At 38.4% G+C, this 22,732-nt stretch overlaps 1 protein-coding gene across 3 annotated transcripts in view; it reads left to right on the forward strand.

The window, feature by feature from the left end:
- Positions 1-22,732, forward strand: part of ATP13A4 (ATPase 13A4) — a 126,432-nt gene that overhangs the window by 42,135 nt on the left and 61,565 nt on the right. For all 3 annotated transcript variants that reach the window (XM_059163121.1, XM_059163122.1, XM_059163120.1), the window contains exons 3-7: positions 5,108-5,254; positions 9,567-9,637; positions 9,727-9,807; positions 18,713-18,782; positions 20,285-20,419. In XM_059163121.1, the coding sequence (XP_059019104.1) occupies positions 5,108-5,254; positions 9,567-9,637; positions 9,727-9,807; positions 18,713-18,782; positions 20,285-20,419 (504 nt within the window). The remainder of the gene's footprint in view (positions 1-5,107; positions 5,255-9,566; positions 9,638-9,726; positions 9,808-18,712; positions 18,783-20,284; positions 20,420-22,732) is intronic.

Raw genomic sequence — 22,732 nt, forward strand, 5'->3', positions numbered from 1 at the left:
CCAGGCACCCTCGGTCATTTTTCTTCTTAGGGCAATCTCAAAAGTACATTTTGCGTAGCAAACTCCTACACAAGGTCAGTCACAGCATTGGCATGAACTTAAAGTGACCATTACACTACTCTGAAATTCCAACAGATGTGTATTACAAAAAGTTGTAAGAAGAGAAGCAAGGCCACTCACTTTATGCAAATATAAAAGTTAGCCTGGCATTTCAAAGTTCAGAAATCCCAAGACCACAGGAAATTAAAAAATGCCCAGTGGCCACCCCCCACCCCAACTCCTCGCCACTACCCCCACACCTAGGTCAAACAAAGTGCCCCTGTGTACATTCAGTTCTTTGAAAGGCACTCTTGAATTATTTTAAATTCTACTCTTTAAATTCAGGGACTGAGCTGGTTAATTCTCTTGATAAAAAGAAGGTAAAGCCTGCTCAAGGAGCCTGGAGGTGTTAAAAGTCTAGACTTGCCAAGCAAACAGTTTGGCTTATTTGCATTACAAAGCAGTTATTTAAAGAGGTTGCTCCTCCGGTTCACTTAAGTCTCTTCAGGATCATTAACTGCTTGAGAGAGCTGAGAAACAGAGTGAAGTGGAATAGCCATTTCCAGGTAAAACTGCTTCTTTTTCAGAAAGGAAAAATAAATAGAAAGCTCTCAGAGACTCTCACATTTCCTCAAAGGGAAAACGAAGTCCTATTTACAGAAAGCTCTCAGGAACAAAATGCTATGGAAAATAAGGCACAGAGCCATAGGCCAACCAGTATTTGTTGCATTCAGCAACAGGCCAGACTGTGGACCAGGTGCATTATGTGTTATTGCATTTAATTCTTCAAACACCCGTGACATGTGGTATTCTCAGCCCCGCTTGCCGGATGCAGAAAATTAGGCTCAGAGAGTTGCACTGATGGTCAAGATGGTTCAGACCTGAAATCTGTTCAGGAAGGGGTTGTGCTTTTTTCATATTGGGCAACGCCAGACCAAAAACCGGGAGAAGCTGTTGGTGTTAACCAGAGCGAACACCTCACAACTGACACACTTTCCCCTCCAATTTTTTACCTGCTCTTTTTTTCTTAAAAAGTTGGGTAAATTTCTTAAAAAAAAAAGAATATATTTTTTTTAATTTTTAATTTTTATAAACATATAATATATTTTTATCCCCAGGGGTAAAAGTGAATAATTTTACAGAGTGTTTAACATGGCAATAAATGAGAAAAATCAATATTATTACCCACTCTAAGAAAAATGATCGTCTCTCTATTGGTATCTTTCCTAGACCTATAGAATTATAGTTTGCATTATATCAGTGATCTGGGTGGCTCAGTTGGTTAAGTGTTGGACATCTGACACGATTTTGGCTCAGGTCATGATTCCCCACCTCAGGGTAGAGAAATAGAGCATGAGGTGGGGCTCGCTTTGCTGCCCCTCCCACCCCCAACATGCACCCATGCACTCTCTCTTTCAAAAAAAAAAAAAAGATTTATACATTTGCATTATATAGAATTATGGGTTATAGGAGTTGGGGGGGGGCGGTTAAGAGTGATGGTAAGAAATAAACTTAAAGGCAACTATATCCAAACACCTTTGATTTAAATATGATACAGGTTATGTAATAAGATGGAGGCATATAGATCAATTTTTGGTTACATACTGACCTAGATGAAGTCATGGAGTTGGTGCATTAGATTATCATTGACCTGGAAGAACTTGGGAGTTCCAGTATTCCACTTCGCCATTCCCTTTTTAGGCATTATAATCAAGAGGTCTGTTTGCTGCCTCACGGGGCCAAGGGGTGACAGCTTGGTTTTAAGAATCAGATTCTCTGCTGCCAAAAGAGCAGAGATTGTGAAAAATTGGATGCTATTTGTTACATAATGCAGATTTCATGGTAATTTTCATACATGAGCAAAAAAACACGGACAACTTGTTGAAACAAAGAGGAAGGAGTCAAGATTTGGAGTAGGAAGACCTGGCTTCAGGTCTCGGTTCTGGCCTCGCTGCCCATACCAGACTGGTCTGGCCTGAGCCTTGCTGATGGAATACTTGGAACAGAAATGCTAAATAAATGTTAACTATTTCTTCTTATTGTTAGATGTTCAAACAAAACCCCCTTACAACAATATCCCCTTTGACATGATCAAAGGCAAAGTCATATAATGCTGAACTGTATCATTGTCAAGATATGTCCTATGGAGTTGTTGCCTATCCCACAACACCCAGAATGTGTCCACCAGTTCAGTGGCTCAGTCATTAGATATGTAACCATTTTCTGTCATTTTTAGGCTCTGTAGGTAACTTCATAGAAATCTAATTTGATTTAGTTATATACTTACTGGTTTTTAGAATTAAAAGAAGTTACCTACAGAGCCTAAAAAACTACTTTCCGCCTTCCTTATGTCTGTCCCGTTCCTTCGCCTTCCCTTTCTTTCTCTTCCCTCCTCGTCCTCCCTTCTCTCCCTACACCTTTTGCTTTGCTTTCCCCTCTTCTGCCTCTACCCTACTTCTCTATCTCTCCCCGGTTTAGTCTCTAGCTGTCTCTCAGAAGCTGTGTTAGGCCTGGCTGAACACAGATACCCATCAGAAGCAGTCCCTACTCATAGTTCAAGAGGAGTGATAAGGTGACAGGTAAAGGTTCAAGTACCCTGATATTTTAGGGAAAAAGGAATTGAAGAGGTTCCCGTAATGTGAAATTTGAGCTGGACCCCATAGGATGGTTAGGGTCTAGCCTTATGAAGGCTTAAAGAGAGTAAAGAAGGACGTGTAATCCAGGCTGAGGAAGCTAAAGGAGCAAAGCCATGGAGGTGGGCTTCTCTTGAGGAAAATCAATGTAAGAGATTAGCTCCAACAACAAGTGTATCTTCTGCTCTTGTCCTTTTGCAGCAGCACCTGGTATACTCTTCTCCACAAATGTGGGTTTGGTGGAGACAATTCCCAGCTCTGATCTACATTCCTTAGGCATCAAATTATTTTTCAGGCTGGACTTCCCTTGCCTCCTTCCTAGCTCCTGAGGTGTCCCAGTCATCCTAGTGGATTTTATGCATAAGATTTACCCATTCCATGAAAGACTATGGACTCTGAAAAACAATCTGAGGGTTTTGAAGGGGCGGGGGGTGGGAGGTCGAGGTACCAGGTGGTGGATATTATAGAGGGCATGGATTGCATGGAGCACTGGGTGTGGTGCAAAAATAATGAATACTGTTATGCTGCAAATAAATAAATAAATAAATAAATAAAAGATTTACCCATTCCATTTAATTCTTTTGGACTTTGACATCGTTTTTAGTTGTTTAAAACTGTTAATGTAAAAATGATGAACATCTTTTTGCATAAATGTGGGTTTTTTAAAATATTTATGGTTGTTGTTTAGGGGTACATTTCTAAAAATAAAATTACAAGGTTATAAATATGATTTTTAAAAATAAATCATATGTAACTGTCAAATTTGCTTTGTTAAAGAGATCTCACTAACCTGTGGGGATGCCTCTCTAACAATACCTTTATCATTTTGAAAATATTTCCTATTTTTGTACATAAACTATGGATCTTCATTGTTTTCACCGGATTTCTATTACTTATTAACCCAACCTTCGATATTCACATTTCACCTTTTTGTCTTTTCTGAATTGTTATTTCAGTTTTACTTTCAGTGTTTGTCTTCTAGTTTGCACCAACAAAGTATTAACCCTTCATTGTATATGTTACAAATACTTGCCTGTCATATTTTTCTTGTCATTTACATATAAGAGTAAAACTTTTTTAATGCTTACATTGTAAAATAAATCAGTCTTGTTTTTTATGGAAAAAAAAGATTTGCTCATTCTAGATAATAACCACAGTTATTACTGTGTCTGTCTCTGAGGTACCATTGTAGTACTTGTTACTCAATCCAGCGCTACTCATTCTATTTTCATTCTGTGATGAAGTCAGCAGTGAACTTCAAAGGAAGAGGTTTCAGTTAAGATCATGAAGGAAGGTACCTTCTTGAATCCTACCTATGCTAACCTTTTGACAGTTACCTTTGGGCGCCTTCAATCCATGCATTCAGTCACGGACAAACATCCATTCATTCACTTTCACTGGGCAGGTCACAGTTCTCCACATGGACAGGGATATAAGGGACAATAAAACATGTTTTCTACCTTCCAGTGGTCTAGGTGAACTAAGAGAATACAAAGCAAACACTGATTAAGATGGAACTGGAGGGGGTTATGCTAAGTGAAATAAGTCAAGCAGAGAAAGACAATTATCCTATGGTTTCACTCATATGTGAAACATTAAGAATAGCACAGAGGGCCACAGGGGAAGTGAGGGAAAACTTAATGGGAAGAAATCAGTGCTGGAGACAAACCATCGGAAACTCTGGACTCTGGGAAGCAAACTGAGGATTTCAGAAAGGAGGCAGGTGGGGGGATAGGGTAATGATGTGTTGGGTATTCAGGAGGGCACGTGTTGTGATGAGCACTGGGTGTTGTACACAATTAATGAGTCCTTGAACACTACACCAAAAACTAATGATGTACTATACAGTGGTTAACTGAATGTAATAATAATAATTTAAAAAAATAAGAAAGTGATTAGGAGCACAAGAGAGGGCAGTTAGGATCTTCTGGAGTAAGGATAGTGGTAGTCCCCCACCCCCAAATGGTGTTACAGGGGCTGACCTGGAAGAGGTAGAATCGAAGTTAGGTCTGGAAGTCCTGGGATGCTTTGACTGATCTGGTTTCCCCATCCTCAGAAACCCACAGAAGCCCTTTAGAGTGCTTGCTTTTTGCCTTTTTTTTCCCCCTTTGTGAAAATTCGCATCTGGCTGTGGCCTCACGGGTTGAAGGATAAGAGGGAAAACTAGCTCTTTTCTGGGAATCTACCTCCCTACCCTTGAATTTTGTTATACAGGGCATTGCCTCATAGTCACATCCAGATTCTTCAATAAATGATAACAGGCTTTTTCCTTCAAGGCTTTCTATCTACTAGTGTTCAAGGGCATGTAATTTTGTGTAGAATGTTTATTAACTCCAAAAACTTGCAGGATTATAATAAAATGATGTTTCCTATGTTGAATTTTAGCCTTATGACTTCTCTCATCTTCATGGGGGTTTTGGTGTCTATTTCCTCAGGATGAATTCCAAACTTACTCACGGAAAAAGGTAATGTGGATCCACCTGTCATCATTAAACAGCGAGTTAGGTGTCACTCCTGACCACCCTGTCATTACAGATGAGGAGTACATCATAAACAGAGCCATCAGAAAGCCAGACCTAAAGGTAAGTAAACTATGGTAACTGCTGATGCTAGAGACATGTAATCGTTCTTCCCCAAAATATAAGTTTAGATTCTCCACTGTGCCAATCCTCTACAGTATGCATAGAACGTTATAAAGAACATGCACTTTGGAGGTAGACAGAGCTGAGTTCAAATCTCAGCTTCATCTTTTTAAACTGTACAGCCTTGGATCTGTTACTAAGTTCTGTTGAACCTGTTTTCTCATGTATGGAATGCTGATGACAATGCCTACCTCTACTGTTCATTGATGACATTCAATAAGTTAAGGAATACAAAGAATAATACGGTGCCAGGTGCACAGTAGATGCTCAGTACACATTAGCTCTTAGTACCATCAGAGCTTGTGTGATAATGTATGAAACAGGGTTTCTCTTACTTAAAGGTAATTGCCCAGAAACATCCTAGGGTCTTTTCTTATGTCTTCAAAATGACCTTATTTTGAGTTCTGTCTTTCAAAAATGTATTTGGTTACTCCCTGTTCTCCATATTAAATTAATACTACTTGGATTATGACTAGCTAACATTCATAATAAAGGCATAGTTTATAAGACAACTATTTTCTCTTAAATTTATGTATGTGTAGACAGCTGTTTAGTTTTATGAGCTCAAGGTCAATTTTTAAAAATAATAAAAGTCAATTGCTGAGCAGTTTTTCTATTGTCAATTGTTATCATCCAGTTGTCTTAATTTCCTAAAAAAACAAAAACAAAAGAGGTCAAACACCTTCAACTAACACCTTCAACTAACAGGTGGTCATTCACCTGGGTAAGTAGGCATCCCAAATCAATTTTATGTACCTGAGATTGTTACTGACCTCCACCTTTTCTAATTGCATCAAACAAATAAGTGGACAACAAGATGAAGAAATGCTTAAATAATCAAAATGTAAAGATGGGACAGAGGTTTTGAAATGGAAAGCCCTGGCCCCAGGCTTGATATCTTCATTTACCACATATGGCTTAGAGAGTTTGGGTAATTACTGCCTCTCTGAGCCTTGAGCTTCTTGCTTATAAAATGAGAGCAATAACTCCTGTGCCTGTTTCTCAGGCCGTTGTAAACTTAAGATGAGATATTAAGGTGATTTGTGAACCGTCCTAAGCTACATTCATAAAGGACAGAAACTTTCACTGAAATTGAGGGAGGTTCCACAGGCTTAGCCATGACAATACTGAATGGGATAGTGAGAAGAGCAACAGTACGGACAGGACAACCTTTCAGGCCCTGCAGGGAGAGTTTGGAGACCTGCGGCAAAAGAGCTCTGTCAGGCGTACAAGTGCAGGCGAAGAGGAGACTCTAAGGATTATTGTGGGAATCACAGGCAAAAGGAAAACCCAGTGCTTAACCTGTTAAACAGGATGCTCTCACAACGTGTTCCAACAAGAAATGAGGAGCAGGAAGCCTGGGGAGAGACAAGGTTCCTGATTCTGAGAAGAAAGATGACAATCACCCCACTGCATACCCCTGATGTCCTAATTACTATTTCCTGGTCTGAAGTTCCAGGAAATGGGCAAAGAAACTTCACCCCATGCAAATATTGTACTTCACATCCTCTTACTTGCGTCCAGAGCCTCTGAATGGGATAAGGGAAGCAGAGAGACTCCAGGCAGAAATGATTCCTGCTAGGGGAATGTTAAAGATATTTGAAAGGTCTTTGATGGGATCATTCTTCTCACTCTGTGATGAATGGACTCAAGAAATTATCAGGAGATAATGGAGCTTTCTATTTTTTGGCCTAAGGTAAAATTTACCAGTAACCTCTTTATTCTCCGTTATTGCTGCCTTCACCTGTTAATGTTCTGTGTCCATTATATTTTATTAGCTTCTCAATCTCAGTGTGGATTTAGGCTCCCTAATGGAGCAGGGCCCTCACATTCTCCCATAGCTTGCCCTTTAAACATGTTCTAACTCAGAATTTTGAACCTAGGGAATTAATAAAGGAGGCAACCCTTACTTTCTTCAGCTTGAATCTTGGCAGTGATGGGATTTTTCAGATCTTCTTCTGAGACTTGTTTGAACATTATATCCTTTGAGAGACTGGACTTTGGAGCCAGATGGGTTTGGGTTCAAATTTGACCCTGGCCTCTGAATAGATGTGTTCTTGGGCAAATGATTTAATCAAAATGAACTTCAGGGATGAAGGATGGAGTAAAGGTGAAAGTAATGCCTGTTGTGCCAGAGGATGATGAACAAGACTAAAGAGAATGTGTGAAAGGCCCCCAAGTCCTCAACAGACAGTAGCTGTGAGTACAGTCCAGCTCTGTTTACAGAATTACAGGGACTGAACAGGAATGGCAAGTGTGAGGCAGGAAGTGTGAAGTCTCAACATGGGCCATGACTGCCTTCATGTACTTTTTCCTTACTCCATCTTGAAGCTTGTGAAGGAAGAATCACTCCCAGTGGCAGTGCACTCTAACTTTATAGATTAAAAATCAATTGGAAAGTAGGATTTAGTTTTTAAAGTTATTTTGCAATGAGTCTTGCTGAAATAAGTCCATTCTGTAAAATAAAACATACAGCATTTAACACTCTTACTGGGTAACTATGAATGTGTGTGTGTGTGCACATCCATGTGCACACACATATATTTATTGAACAGTGTTGAGATTCATTTAGTGTAACCCAGGTGTTGAAGTTTAGGGATTTAACCTCTATTTCTAGTTGTCATGTTGTTGTACAAAGCATTCATTCACTTATTTACAAAAAAAAATTTGTTGGACCCTTATTATATTTCAGCTATATGCTCTACCAGTTCTAGAATTTATCTAACCTTTATATGGACTATCCTATTTATGGGTCTAGAACATACTCAGAAGAGCTACCATGGATAATAGGCTCAAGTGCCTCAATTTATTCATGGGGAAACTTAGGCGTAGAAAAATTTACTTGAATTTCTCAAGGACATAATTATCAGAGAAGCTGTAAAAGGAAGAACACCATTTCTCAACTTTGCACATTAGAACTATCCGAAGAAAATTTAAGAGTATTTATGGACAGGTTGCAACCCAGACAAATGAAATAGGAATTACCTGGGGGTGGAACCCAACATTAGTATTTTTAAAAGCTTGCTAGTTAATTCCAGTGGGCAAAATGAGGTTATAAGCATGGCTCCATAACCGTATGACAGTCTTGCTTTGTGTTCAGTTGCATCAGTTACATCACTAGGTGACAGAGATTCAGATGTGCATATAAAGTTGCTTAAAGAAATTCAGAAACAAGAATGCCTAATTGCCATCAGCATGAACCTTACTTTCCCTTCTTACTGCCCACTCCCTTAGACCCTCACTTCCTGGAGCACATTTTCTTGCAATAGCTTGCTCACTGTCTTCTAGAACCTGCTCCCTGTCTGATCTTTGTCATTGTCTCCTCTGTAGTTCTCTCTGCAAGTCCATTGTCTACAAGAAAATGCCCTAGATACCTCATCCTAGCATTTAAGGCTGTATGCTCTTTATTAATTTATCTTTATCTTTCTAGACTCATTTTCCAGTCTGGAGTCAAATGGGGCCACTCATTTGTCCCTCCCCATGACTAACTTGTGCATAATCTCTTTGAAATGCCCCTTTTCCTTCTCATTTGAGCAAAAGTCTTCCAACTCTTCAGGGCTGCAGCTCAGATGTCATCTCCTTCATGATGCCTTCAGACATCTGTCCTCTCTATATTTCTACATTTCAGTACTACAAATTTTACTTTATTGTATTTTTATTTGTTTGACATGTATATGTTTGACTGTATGGTATAGTTTTCTCTCTCTGTTTTTTTTGAGATTGATTTTTATTTATTTGAGGGAGAGAAAGAGAGAGAAAGAGGGAATGCATGAGCAGAAGAAGGAGGGTTACAGGGAGAGGAAAAGAGAATCTCAAGTAAACGCCAACCTCAGAGCAGAGCTTTACCTGGGACTCTACCAACTCACAATCCTGAGGTCGGGGCCCTGAGATCACACCCTGAGCCCAAACCAAGAATCGGCCACTTAACCGACTGCACCACCCAGGTGTCCCTAGTTTTCTCATTTGTAACATTTTTTCACTTGTTGGATTATCAAATAGTGGAATGCAGAGACTGAGTTTTAGTCACATGCTTATCCATATAGTAGGCCCATGATACACACTGACTGAATAACCTCTAATAGAGAAGGCCACTTGTGTTATTAGGGAAGGTTGGGGTAAGTTAGGAAAGGATCATTTTAAGTATATTAGGGCTCTATCCTTGCTTCTTCCCCAGATGCTTCTTTAGCTACTGAACTGCTATGTATTTACAAATCCTTAAACTAGAGACTTTCTTAGTACTTTTCTTTTGCAGGTGAGATGCATAAAAGTGCAGAAAATAAGATATGTTTGGAACAACTTAGAAGGACAGTTCCAGAAAATTGGGTAAGTTGTTTTGGCAGTTTCATTCAAAAGAGAAATTTATCTCAAAAATATTATTTCTAAATATGTCTTTCTCATTATTGTTATTTCAGTTGTTTGGAAGACTGGCTCAGTTCTGCCAAGATACATCTAAAATTTGGATCAGGTCTAACAAAAGAAGAACAAGAGATTAGGTACCATGCCTCCTGTTACCTACATCAGCTCCAAAAGACAGTTACCATTAGCAACTAGAGAGCCCAACACATCGTTATCTTAGCTGGTCAATATCAGAAAACCTTGTAATGCTCTATTCAGTATGGTTAAATTAAATGCATGCACATATATTTTTTCACTTCATTAGAGCAACCTTGTCAGGGAGGTAGAACAAATGTCCTTATCCTCCCAGTGTAACACATGAGAAATCTGAGACTCACAGAGGTATGATGGCCCTAACAAGGTCACACAGATGGAAGGTGGAAGAAGAAGAGGAAGGGCACAGTGTGGAATGTTTAGAATCTCTCAAAATCTCACTGTGTGGTTTTGAGCCAGTAACTTCTCATCTCTGGGATTTGGTTGCCTATTTATTAATAAGGCAAGGAGGATCCTATAAAGTTCTTGCTGGTCCTAAGTTTCTATGATTCTCACATTTTCCTCCACCCTGTTTCTTAGTAATTGGAGGACCTAGAGCCTTGCCATCAGCATTACTTAGAAACTTGTTAGAAATTCAGAATCTGGGGGCACCTGGGTGATGCTGGATAAGCATCTTCCTTCAGTTCAGGTCATGATCTCAGGGTCCTGGGATCAATTCCTGCATCGGGCTATTCTCCCACTCCTCTCTGCTGCTCCCCTTGCTTGTGATCTCTCTCTCTCTTTGTCAAATAAATAAATAAAATCTTAAAAAAAAAAAAAAAAAGAAATGCAGAATCTTAGACCATGCATCATCCTTATTGAATTAGAGTCTTCACATTAACAAGATCATGAAGTCATCTGTATGAACATTAAAGTTCAGGAGGCACTGCTCTAATGTATTTGCCCAATCTATTTGAACTGAAAGTCTATACAGAAGGCAAGGAGAGAGTGGTTGGTGTTCCCAACAGCAAAATAGCTCTTAATCGGTCATTGCTCTGCATAATCATAGATACATAGCTCTAGGTTTTCTTTTCTTTTTTTTAATTTAATTTAATTTAATTTATTTATTTATTTATCAGAGAGAGAGAGAGGGAGAGAGCAAGCACAGACAGACAGAATGGCAGGCAGAGGCAGAGGGAGAAGCAGGCTCCCTGCCGAGCAAGAGGCCCAATGTGGGACTTGATCCCAGGACGCTGAGATCATGACCTGAGCCGAAGGCAGCCGCTTAACCAACTGAGCCACCCAGGCGTCCCAGCTCTAGGTTTTCAATTAAAGAGCTATATAACTGTGTGCGAGAGCTATTGAGATCCCAACAATTTTTCTTTCTTTTTTAAATTTATTTTTTTATTTTTTATTAACATACAATGTATTATTTCCCCCACAGGTATAGGTCTGTGAATCATCAGGCTTACATATTTCACAGCACTCACCATAGCACATACCCTCCCCAATGTCCATAACCAAGCTACCCTATCCCTCCGCCACCCAACCAATCCCCCAGTAAACCTCAGTTTTTTCCTGAGATTTAGAGTCTCTTATGGTTTGTCTCCCTCCTGATCCCATCTTGCTTCATTTTTTCCCTCCCTATCCCCCATGACTCCCTGCCCTGCCTCTCAAATTCCTCATGTGAGAGAGATTATATGATAATTGGCTTTCTCTGATTGACTTATTTCGCTTAACATAATACCCTCTAGTTTCATCCACATCATTGCAAATTCAAGATTTCATTTTTTTGATGGGCTGCATAATGGTCCATTGTGTATATACACCACATTGTCTTTATCCCTTCATCTGCTGATGGACATCTATGTTTTTTCCATAGTTTGGCTATTGTGGACATCACTGCTAGAAGTCTCTGTGTGCACTTGCCCCTTTGGATCCCTACATTTGTTATCTTTAGGGTAAATACTCAGTAGTGTGATTGCTGGATTGTAGGGTAGCTCTATTTTCAATGTTTTGAGGAACCTCCATGCTGTTTTCCAGAGTGACTGCACCAGCTTGCATTCCCACCAACAGTGTAGGAGGGTTCCCCTTTCTCTGCATCTTCGCCAACATCTGTCATTTCCTGACTTGTTAATTTTAGCTGTTCTGACTGGTGTGAGGTGGTGCCTCACTGTGGTTTTGATTTGTATTTCCCTGATGCCGAGGGATGTTGAGCACTTTTTCATGTGTCTGTTGGCCATTTGGATGTCTTCTTTGCAGAAATGTCTGTTCATGTCTTTTGCCCATTTCTTGATTGGATTCTTTGTTCTTTGGGTGTTGAGTTTGATAAGTTTATTATAGATTTTGGATACTAGCCTGTTATCTGATATGTCATTTGCAAATATCTTCTTCCATTCTGTCATTTGTCTTTTGATTTTGTTGACTGTTTCCTTTGCTGTGCAAAAACTTTTGATCTTGATGAAGTCCCAATAGTTCATTTTTGCCCCTGCTTCCCTTGCCTTTGGCGATGTTTCTAGGAAGAAGTTGCTACAGCTGAGGTCGAAGAGGTTGTTGCCTGTGTTCTTCTCAAGGAATTTGATGGATTCCTTTTTCACATTGATATCTTTATCCATTTTGAGTCTATTTTTGTGTGTGGTGTCCACACACAAAATGGTTCAGTTTCATTCTTTTGCATGTGGCTGTCCAATTTTCCCAACACCATTTGTTGAAGGGACTGTCCTTTTTCCATTGGACATTCTTTCCTGCTTTGTCAAAAACTAGTTGACCATAGAGTTGAGGGTCCATTTCTGCGCTCTCTATTCTCTTCTACTGATCTATGTGCCTGTTTTTGTGCCAGTACCATACTGTCTTGATGACTACAGCTTTGTAATAGAGCTTTAAGTTTGGAATTGTGATGCCACCAAATTTGGTTTCCTTTTTCAACATTCCTTTGGCTATTCAGGGTCTTTTCTGGTTCCATATAAATTTTAAGATTAGTTGTTCCATTTCTTTGAAAAAAAAAAAAAAAAGGTTGGTATTTTGATAGGGATTGAAATAAATGTGTAGTTTGTTTTAGGTAGCATAGACAGTTTCAAAATATTTGTTTTTGCAGTCCATGAGCATGGAATGCTTTTCTATTTCTTTGTGTCTTCCTCAATTTCTTTCATGTTTACTTTATAGTTTTCTGAGTACAGATTCTTTGCTTCTTTGGTTAGGTTTATTCCTAGGTATCTTATGGTTTTGGGTACAATTATAAATGGGATCGACCCCTTAATTTCTCTTTCTTTTGTCTTGCTATTAGTGTATAGAAATGCAACTGATTTCTGTGCATTGATTTTATATCCTGATACTTTACTGAATTCCTGTATGAGTTCTAGCAGTTTTGGAGTGGAGTCTTTTGGGTCTTTCACATAAAGTAACATTTCATTTGCAAAGAGTGAGAGTTTGACTTCTATGCCAATTCAGATGCCTTTTATTTCTTTTTGTTGTCTGATTGCTGAGGCTAGGACTTCTAGTACTATGTTGAATAGCAGTGGTGATATTGGACATCCATGCATGTTCCTGACCTTAGGAGAAAGCTCTCAGTTTTTCCCCATTCACAATGATATTTGTAGTGGGTTTTTCATAAATGGCTTTGATGATATTGAGGTATGTACACTCTATCTATACACTGTGAAGAGTTCTGATCAAGAAAAATGCTATATTTTGTCAAATACTTTTTCAGCATCTATTGAGAGTATCATATGGTTCTTGTTCTTTCTTTTATTAATGTATTGTATCACATTGACTGATTTGTAGATGTTGAACAAAACTTGCAGCCCAGGAATAAATCCCACTTGGTTGTTGTAAATAATCCTTTTAAGGTACAGTTGGATCCTATTGGCTAGTATTTTGGTGAGAATTTTTGCATCTATATTCATTAGGGATATTCTCCTTTTTGATGGGGTCTTTTTCTGGTTTGGGGATTAAGGTCATAAAAGGAGATTAGGGGTACCTGGGTGGCTCAGTGGGTTAAGCCTCTGCCTTCAGCTCAGGTTATAATCTCAGGGTCCTGGGATCGAGCCCCACATTGGGCTCTCTGCTCAGTGGGGAGCCTGCTTCCCCCACCTCTCTCTCTGCCTGTCTTTTTGCCTACTTGTGATCTCTTTCTGTCAAATAAATAAATAAATTCTTTAAAAAAAATAAAAGGAGTTTAAAAGTTTTCCTTCCATTTCTATTTTTTGGAACAGTTTCAGGAGAACAGGTATTAATTCTTCCTTAAATGTTTGGTAGAATTCCCCTTGAAGCCTTCTGGCCCTGGGCTCTTGTTCATTGGGAGATTTTTAATGACTGCTTCAATCTCCTTACTGGTTATGGGTTTGTTCAGGTTTTCTACTTCTTCCTGGCTCAGTTTTGTTAGTTTATATGTCTCTAGGAATGCATCCATTTCTTCCAGATTGCTAAATTTGCTGGTGTATAGTTGCTTATAATATGTTCTTATAATTGTTTGTATTTCTTTGGTATCGGTTGTGATCTCTCCTCTTTCATTTATGGTTTTATTAATTTGGGTCCTTTCTCTTTTCTTTTTGATAAGTGTGGCCAGGGGTTTATCACTCTTATTAATTCTTTCAAAGAACCAGCTCCTAGTTTTGTTGATTTTTTCTACTGTTTTTTTTTTTGGTTTCTATTTCATTGGTCTCTCCTCTGATCTTTATTACTTCTATTCTTCTGCTGGGTTTAGGCTTTCTTTGGTGTTCTTTCTCCAGCACCTTTAGATGTAGGGTTAGGTTGTGTACTTGAGACCTTTCTTGTTTCTTGAGAAAGGCTTGTATCGCCATATACTTTCCTTTCAGGATTGCCTTTGCTGTGTCCCAATGATTTTGAATAGTTGTGCTTTCGTTTTCATTTGTTCCCATGAATTTTTAAAATTCTCCTTTAATTTCCTGGCTGGCCCATTTATTCTTTAATAGGATGTTCTTTAGCCTCCATGTATTTGAGTTTTTTCCAACTTTCCTCTTGTGACTGAATTCTAGTTTCAAAGCATTGTGGTCTGACATTATGCAGGAAATGATCCCAATCTTTTGGTAATGGTTGAGACCTGATTTGTGACCCAGGATGTGGTCTATTCTGGAGAAGTTCCATGTGTACTAGAGAAGAATGTGTATTCTGTTGTTTTGGGATGGAATGTTCTAAATATATCTGTAATGTTCATCTTGTCCAGTGTGTCATTTAAAGCTTTTATTTCCTTGTTGATCTTTTGCTTAGATCATCTGTCCATTTCAGTGATGGGGGGTGTTAAAGTTCCCTACTATTATTGTATTATTGTCACTGTGTTTCTTTGATTTTGTTATTAATTGGTTTATATAGTTGGCTGCTCCCATGTTAGGGGCATAGGTATTTAAAATTATTAGATCTTGTTGGACAGACCTTTTAAGTATGATATAGTGTCCTTCCTCATCTCTTATTATAGTCTTTGGCTTAAAATATAATTTATCTGATATAAGAATTGCCACCCCAGCTTTCTTTTGATGTCCATTAGCATGGTAAATTGTTTTCCACCCCCCTCACTTTAAATCTGGAGGTGTCTTTGGGACTAAAACGAGTTTCTTGTAGATTGAATATTGATGGGTCTTGTTTTTTTAATCCATTCTGATACCCTGTGTCTTTTGATTGTGGCATTTAGCTCATTTACATTTAGGGTAACTATTAAAAGATATGAATTTAGTGCCATTGTATTGCCTGTATGGTGACTATTACTGTATATTGTCTCTGTTCCTTTCTGGCCTGTTACTCTTAGGCTCTCTTTTTGCTTAGAGGATGCCTTTCAATATTTCCTGTAGGGCTGGTTTGATGTTTGCAAATTCTTTTAATTTTTGTTTTTCCTGAAAGCTTTTTATCTCTCCTTCTATTTTCAACAATAGCCTAGCTGGATATAGTATTCTTGGCTGCATATTTTTCTCATTTAGTGCTCTGAATATATCATGCCAGTCCTTTCTGGCCTGCCAGATCTCTGTGGATAGGTCTGCTACCAATCTAATAATTCCACTATTGTATGTTATAGACCTCTTGTCCTGAGCTGCTTTCAGGATTTTCTCTTTGTCACTGAGACTTGTGAGTTTCACTTTAAATGATGGGGTGTGGACATATTTTTATGGATTTTGAGGGGGGCATTCTCTGTGCCTCTTGGATCCTGATGCTTGTTCCCTTTGCCAAATTAGCGAAATTCTCTGCTATAATTTGCTCTAATATACTTTCTGCCCCTCTCTTTCTTCTTCTTCTTCTGGAATCCCAATTATTCTAATATTGTTTTGTCTAATGATATCACTTATCTCTTGAATTCCCCTCCTATGCTCCAGTGGTTGTTTGTCTCTCTTTTGCTCAGCTTCTTTATTCTCTATTGTTTGGTCTTCTATATCACTAATTCTCTCTTCTACCTCATTTATCCTAGCAGTAAGAGCCTCCATTTTTTATAGTGCCTCACTAATAGCGTTTTTTCAAAATTTCAACTTGGTTAGGTTTTAGTTCTTTTGTTTCTCCAGAAAAGGATTTTATTTCTCCAGAAAGGGATTCTCTAATATCTTCCATGCTTCTTTCATGCCCTGCTAGCACTTTGATAATCATCATTCTTAACTCTAGTTCTGACACATTACTAATGTCTGTATTGATTAGGTCCCTAGCCATTGGTACTTCCTCTTGTTCTTTTTTTTTTTTTTTTGTGAGTTTTCCCATCTTGTCATTTTATCCAGATAAGAACAGATAAATGAGAAAACAAAATGCTAAAAAGGTAGCAATGACTCCAGAAAAATATACACTAACCAAATCAGAAGTGACCTAAAACTGTGGGGAGAAGAAAGGGGGAATAAAAGAAAAAAAAATATGTATATATATTGGACTGGTGAATATAATAGAGCCACACACTTGATTTTGGGTGTATTTTGGTCTCTTAGAAGAAACTCCTTCCCAAAATTTTAAAGAAAAAAAAACTTATCTATATACAAAAATAAGGGAAACACAATAAAGGGATGGAATATGACTGTAAAGATGAAAATTAAAAAAGGATTCTAAAAAAGTAACTGATAAGAAGTTGGTTAAAAAAGAAAAGAAAAAGGAGGAAAGAATGTGATCAGGATGGATACTAGAACAAAGCCATGTGCTAGATTTAGGGTATATATTGGTCTATTAGAAGAAACTCTATCCCAAAATTAAAAAAAAAAAAAAAAAAACTTATATGTGTACAAAAAATAAGGTTAAATACAATGAAAGGATAAAATATGACCATAACAATGAAAATTTAAAAAGATTTTTAAAAGGCATTGATATGATAAAATAGTTATAAGAAAGAGAAAAATTCAAAAAATAGAAAAAGAATTTTTTTTTTAAAATTTAACTTTGAAAGACTAAAGATTCATGGGGAAAAAAAAGCCATGAATTCAATGTTTCAATGTGTTGCTTTTCCCTAGCTCTGGCATTCTGCAGTTCTCATTGATCAGTGAACTTGGTCTTGGCTGGATGTTCTTGATCTTCTGGGGGAGGAGCCTGTTGTAGTGATTCTCAAATGTCTTTGCCTGAGGCAGAATTGCACTGCCCTTGCCAGGGGCCAGGCTAAGCAATCTGTTCCTTCAGTTCACTCTTGGTAGCTTTTTTTTTTTTTTTTAAATATTTTATTTATTTGACAGAGCTAGAGATCACAAGTAGGTAGAGGCATGAAGAGACAGAGAGGGAAGCAGGCTCCCTACTGAGCAGAGAGCCTGATGCTCAATCCCAGGACCCTTGGGATCATGACCTCAGCTGAAGGTAGAGGCTTAATCCAGTGAGTCTCTCTGGTGCCCCTCTTGGTAGCTTTTGTTCCTGAATGCTTTCCATAGAGCTTTGAAGGATGGGAGTGAAAATGTTAGCCTCCCACTCCTCAGTGCACCCTCAGAGAAAAGCAGTCAATCACTCCCTCTCCCTGGTCCCCGGCTGGGCTTCGTACTCACCTGGCCTGTGACTGAGCATTTCTGTCTATGGTGCACAACCCGGTTTGGAGTCTCCAAACCCAGCAGATTCCTGCAGTGTGCTCCCGCACTGCTCCTTTCAGAGGAGGAAGGAAGGGATCTCTCCAGATCTGCCACTTGTGGGGTAGCTGCTTGAAGAGCAGTGGTCCGACTGTGCATTGGATCACAGTTTAAGGTAACCTCGAGCTGAGAGACCACTCCTTGTCTCCATCTCTCCATCTGGCTTCCCTGCTCTGATACCTGGAGGTTCTGCCACACTCAGACATCCCTAGTCTCTCTGTGACCCTGAGGGTTCTGAGACCACATTGTCCCCAGAGGGCTCCACCCCCTGCTTAGCTTCTGGAGAGATGTCCTTCAGGGGAGCATACTTCTAAAAGTTCTGATTTTGTGCACTGCTGCTCTCTCACTTCCCAGGAGCAGGCCCCTCCCCCTGTATGTTGCTTTGGATTCACTTCTCCACATGTCCTACCTTCCAGAAAGTGCTCAATTTTCTGTTGCTAGAATTCCTGCTCTTTTTCTCTTCAATCTCCTGTTGAGTTTGTAGGTGTTCAGAATGGTTTGATAACTATTTAGCTGAACTCCTGGGACCTGACGATACTTAGGTCTCCTACTCCTCTGCTATCTTGCCGGCAGCCTAATGTCCCCAACATCTTTTCTTAAAACAAATTCTGCAGCTTCCCACAGCTGAACAAGTGTAGGAAGGTAAAACGATTTTCTTGTAATTATCCCTCCATCCCACATCCACAGAGGCAAAGTTGGGGACAGAGTTGAGAGAGGGCCAATCTCAAAACTACCTTAATGAGGCAATGGCTAAATTAAATACCCAAATTGCCATCAGGGAAATATTTAGACCTGAGGAAGAGTCAATTCAACAGATGCAAAAAGATCAAGTTTATTGTTTTTGGCCTTGGGAACTCTCCCCTTCTTCACTTATTTTGAAAAGGACGGGGACATTATGTAACAAGGGGGACTTTTGTTGATTGTGAGAGAGTGAAAAGAACTTTTCGTGAACAAGTAAAAAGTGGGTTTCATTTTTATTATTAATAACTAACTGATCTATGATTTCTCTCTGTAGGAGGTTAATATGTGGGCCTAATACTATTGATGTTGAAATCACACCAATTTGGAAACTACTCATCAAGGAGGTAATCAGTACTTTCTCTTCATCCCGGCTGGAGAATAAAGGAATTCAGTTCTAGTTAAAAGATCAGGAATGCTACTTGTCAATACATAACTGTAATTTGGGATATTTTAAAAAAATACGAAGTATAGTTTCTTCATATCTCTCTTCTACTCTTTTTCTCAGAGACCATCTTTTGTACATGTTGCCTGATATAGTATAAGATATGATGCTGATGTATCCACTTATCCTTTTATAACTGGATAAACATATATTTCTTCTCTTTCTTTCCTTTTTAATCCTATGTTTCTTAGTCTGTCTCAAATTTGTCAAACTGAAATAATAATTAAAAATTTAAAAAACTCAGAACTTTTCTTATGAACACAATATACAATTTCCTCAACATCTAGAATTATAGGAAGAAAAACATCTGCTTGGACTTACTAGTTTTCTCCATCTCAATGTGTGTGTGGGAGGAGAAAAAGGACTTAAACATCATTTGATGAGTTGAATTTTTCCTCTTTGACTCTACTACTGGGCTTATTTTTCACTTAGCCATGATTATTATGAAACTATAACTGTACAGCTGTACTCTGGGTCTTTTCTTGTACTTCACTACTTCCTTTATAAAAAACATACTAAATTCAAGGTACTTTCTGAATATTTCTAGCAAGTTTTCTTTCAGGAATGGAAGGAAGCAAAAGAAACTGAAAGGAAATGTTTCTGTGTGTTCCTTCCCTAACCAGAGTCAAGGAATAATGTTCCCATCCTAAACAAATAGAAAGAAACTAGAAAGTATTGGAGTAAGGGCACAAAAAGTCTTAAACCAAAACAGGCTAACGACTGTTGGAGTTAGCCTCTCCTTTCTCCACAGTGTTCTAGATATTCAGTGACAAGTTTCCCACTTTCAGCTTGGCTCTCTACTTATGAGCAATTGTGGTCTTCAACTTAGCCATTAATCTAAGGTATTTTGATGGCTTTGAAGATCGTAGATGGTGTGTCATAAGAAAGAACAACAGACTTGAGAACATTTTAACTTTGTAAACCTGGAGTCTTAATTTCAGCCTTCTTATGGCCAGTACATGTAAACAGGACCTGGAAATATTCACACCCAACACCCTTGCGATGGTCAGTATGAGGATCCATGAGACACTACTTTGTAAATGATAAAGTTAATAGTGATTAAAAGTAAGGGCTCCAGGGCCAGATTGCCTGGGTTCAAGCCCTAATCTGTGGCTATTACAGCTGTGTGAGGTTGAGCAAGTTTGTCAAGGTCTGGGAGACTCAGCTTTTCCACCTTTTCAATGGTGATAAGTAATAGCTTCTGGGTAATAAGGTAATTATGGAAATTAAAAGAGAAAATTCAAGTAAAGTTGCTTAGTACAGTGTCTGGCATATGATAATTGCTGAATAAATGTAATAAGAATGAGAATATTGTATAGGGTGATTTATGAAAGCAAACAAGTCAATGAATAGCTAATGTGAAGACTAATTATTCCTTTTGTCTTGCTGTTTTCCTGCCAACAGGTTTTAAATCCATTTTACATATTTCAACTCTTCAGTGTCTGTTTGTGGTTTAGTGAAGACTATAAGGAATATGCTTTTGCCATCATAATTATGTCCACCATGTCCATAGCTTTGACGGTCTATGATCTCAGAGAGGTGAGTTTTTCCCACCAATCTTGTGGCCACAGAAAGAGATCAGTAGGAACTTTATTGAAATTTTGTTAGAAAGAAGAATCAGAAAATAGTTATTGCCAACTCTACAATAAATGAGATCAGGTTTGTGAATATCTAACACAAGTACTTATGCCAAATAATGTTATTCCTTTTCCTTCTCTCACATCCCAATTTCTAGCCTTCCAAGTTATGTTTTTCCCTCTAGTTTACTCAGGCTGATCAGTTAGAAGATACAAATTCTATGAATTGTGAGTAAGTGAAAAAATATATGCAGATAGCACTGTTAGATCCTGAAGGTAGTGGGAGAGGGTGGAAGGTGGAAGAGTCTATTTAATAATGACTCTTTTGCCCATGTTGTTTGGATGGTACTTATTCATTAAAGCCTGAGTCCAACACTTGTCTTTCTTTATGCCCACATCAAGGGGTCTAAGTGCTTTTGGGAAAAAGTCATGTAGAAGAGATTGGTTGATCACAGTCTCCCATTCTCAAAAGTAAGGTTTCAAACCAAACTCTCCTCACTTTTTATGAGATGCCTAATTACTCTTATTCCACTCCTCTAATTCAGAAGATAATCTCCCCTCTTGTTCCACAAAGAAGATAGAAACTATAAGATAGGAATTTGCTCAACTCCCCACCCACAAACTCCCAAATGACCCTGTCTCTGCTTCCCTTCTGCCCTGCCCTCTTATTACAGAGGAGAAAGGGCCCTCTGCCTATGCTTGCAATAGCATCCTTTTCCATCTGCTCAGGGTACTTACATGGTCACTGTAAGTGGACCTCCTCCATCACTCCCCCAATGGCCTTTCTATCAGCATTAAACATGCTCAAGGGAAGTAACAATCCCCTCTCTTGATAAAACTTCTACGTTTAGCTACTACTCAGCCTCTCTTCTTCCTTTTGTAGGAAAAATTCTTTATGCATGCTCTCATGACTTACTGATCTCCCTCTCACTTTTCGCTATATTGACCTGATTTTCACTTTTGCGACTCCATTAAAAAAACTCTTGTTAAGGTCACCACTATAATCCTAATGCCATAGCTAGCTTTAAATTTTTTTTTAAAAGATTTTATTTATTTATTTGACAGAGAGAGATCACAAGTAGGCAGAGAGAGAGGAGGAAGCAGGCTCTCTGAGGAGCAGAGAGCCCGATGCGGGGCTCGATCCCAGGACCCCGAGATCATGACTTGAGCTGAAGGCAGAGGCCTTAACCCACTGAGCCACCCAGGCGCCCCTAAATTTTTTTTTATATTCCTTTTTTAAACTAGTTATTTTTTTTCTTAGTAGAAGGAGTAATACAGGGACATAATTTTTAAAAGACTCAAATAGGACAATACAATGTAAATAAAAAATAAATATCCCTCCAACCTTGGTTCTCCCAGTATCCAGATCCCCTTTCTGAAGGCATCCACTGGGTCCAAATGTTCTATAATGTTTAGCAGTATTAAACACATGTACACTAATTTGTTTCACACAAATGGAAATACACTATGCACACTGTTCTGCACTTGCGTTTTTCACCTAATATATCTTAAATATCATCCCAAATCTGCACAAATGTGTTTTCTCTAGATGTACCATAATTTTTAAACTAGTTATGTTGTTGGATATTTAGATCGTTTCTAGTTTTTTGCTATTAAAATAATGACAATTCTTGCACATATACCTGTCTATACCTCCACATATATGTGTGTTTATAAATATATATAAATTATGAATATGCATAATTCATATTACATGTAGTTATGTATATAACAGGTATATTGTCTCCTTATATATGACTTGTATGGAGATATAAAATTTCTATACTTGAAATTATAATTATAAACTAGATATATTATTTTAATAGATGTGGTCAAAATGCCTCTTAAACAATTTACACTCCTCCCAATAGTAGATGGGTGTTGGTTTTCCTTATCTTTGCTAATATAAGTGAAAATAGAATCCCATAACTTTAACAGCATGTTTCCATTATGATTGGAGCACTTGGTCATGTCCTAAGCTGTTTGTATTTTTTCACTGTGAACTGTATTCATGTCCTCCATTAGTTTTTATTGGATTGTCAGTCTTTTGTTTGCTGATTTTATAGTCCCCCTCCCACAGTGGACATTTTTTTTTTTTTTTTTCGCATTGCAGCTTTCGCTAACCCTCTTTCCTTGCATTTGACAGTTAACTGCTCCATTGCTTCTTTCTGAAATGCTCTTTCCCTTAGGCTTCAGAGACACACACTGTCATCCTCTCTAGTAGTTCTTTCTCAGTCTCTTTTTATAGTTCCTCCTCTTCTACCTGGCTTTTCCT

The sequence above is a fragment of the Mustela lutreola genome, chromosome 2 (assembly GCF_030435805.1).
Source record: "Mustela lutreola isolate mMusLut2 chromosome 2, mMusLut2.pri, whole genome shotgun sequence".
Taxonomy (NCBI): Eukaryota; Metazoa; Chordata; class Mammalia; order Carnivora; family Mustelidae; genus Mustela; species Mustela lutreola.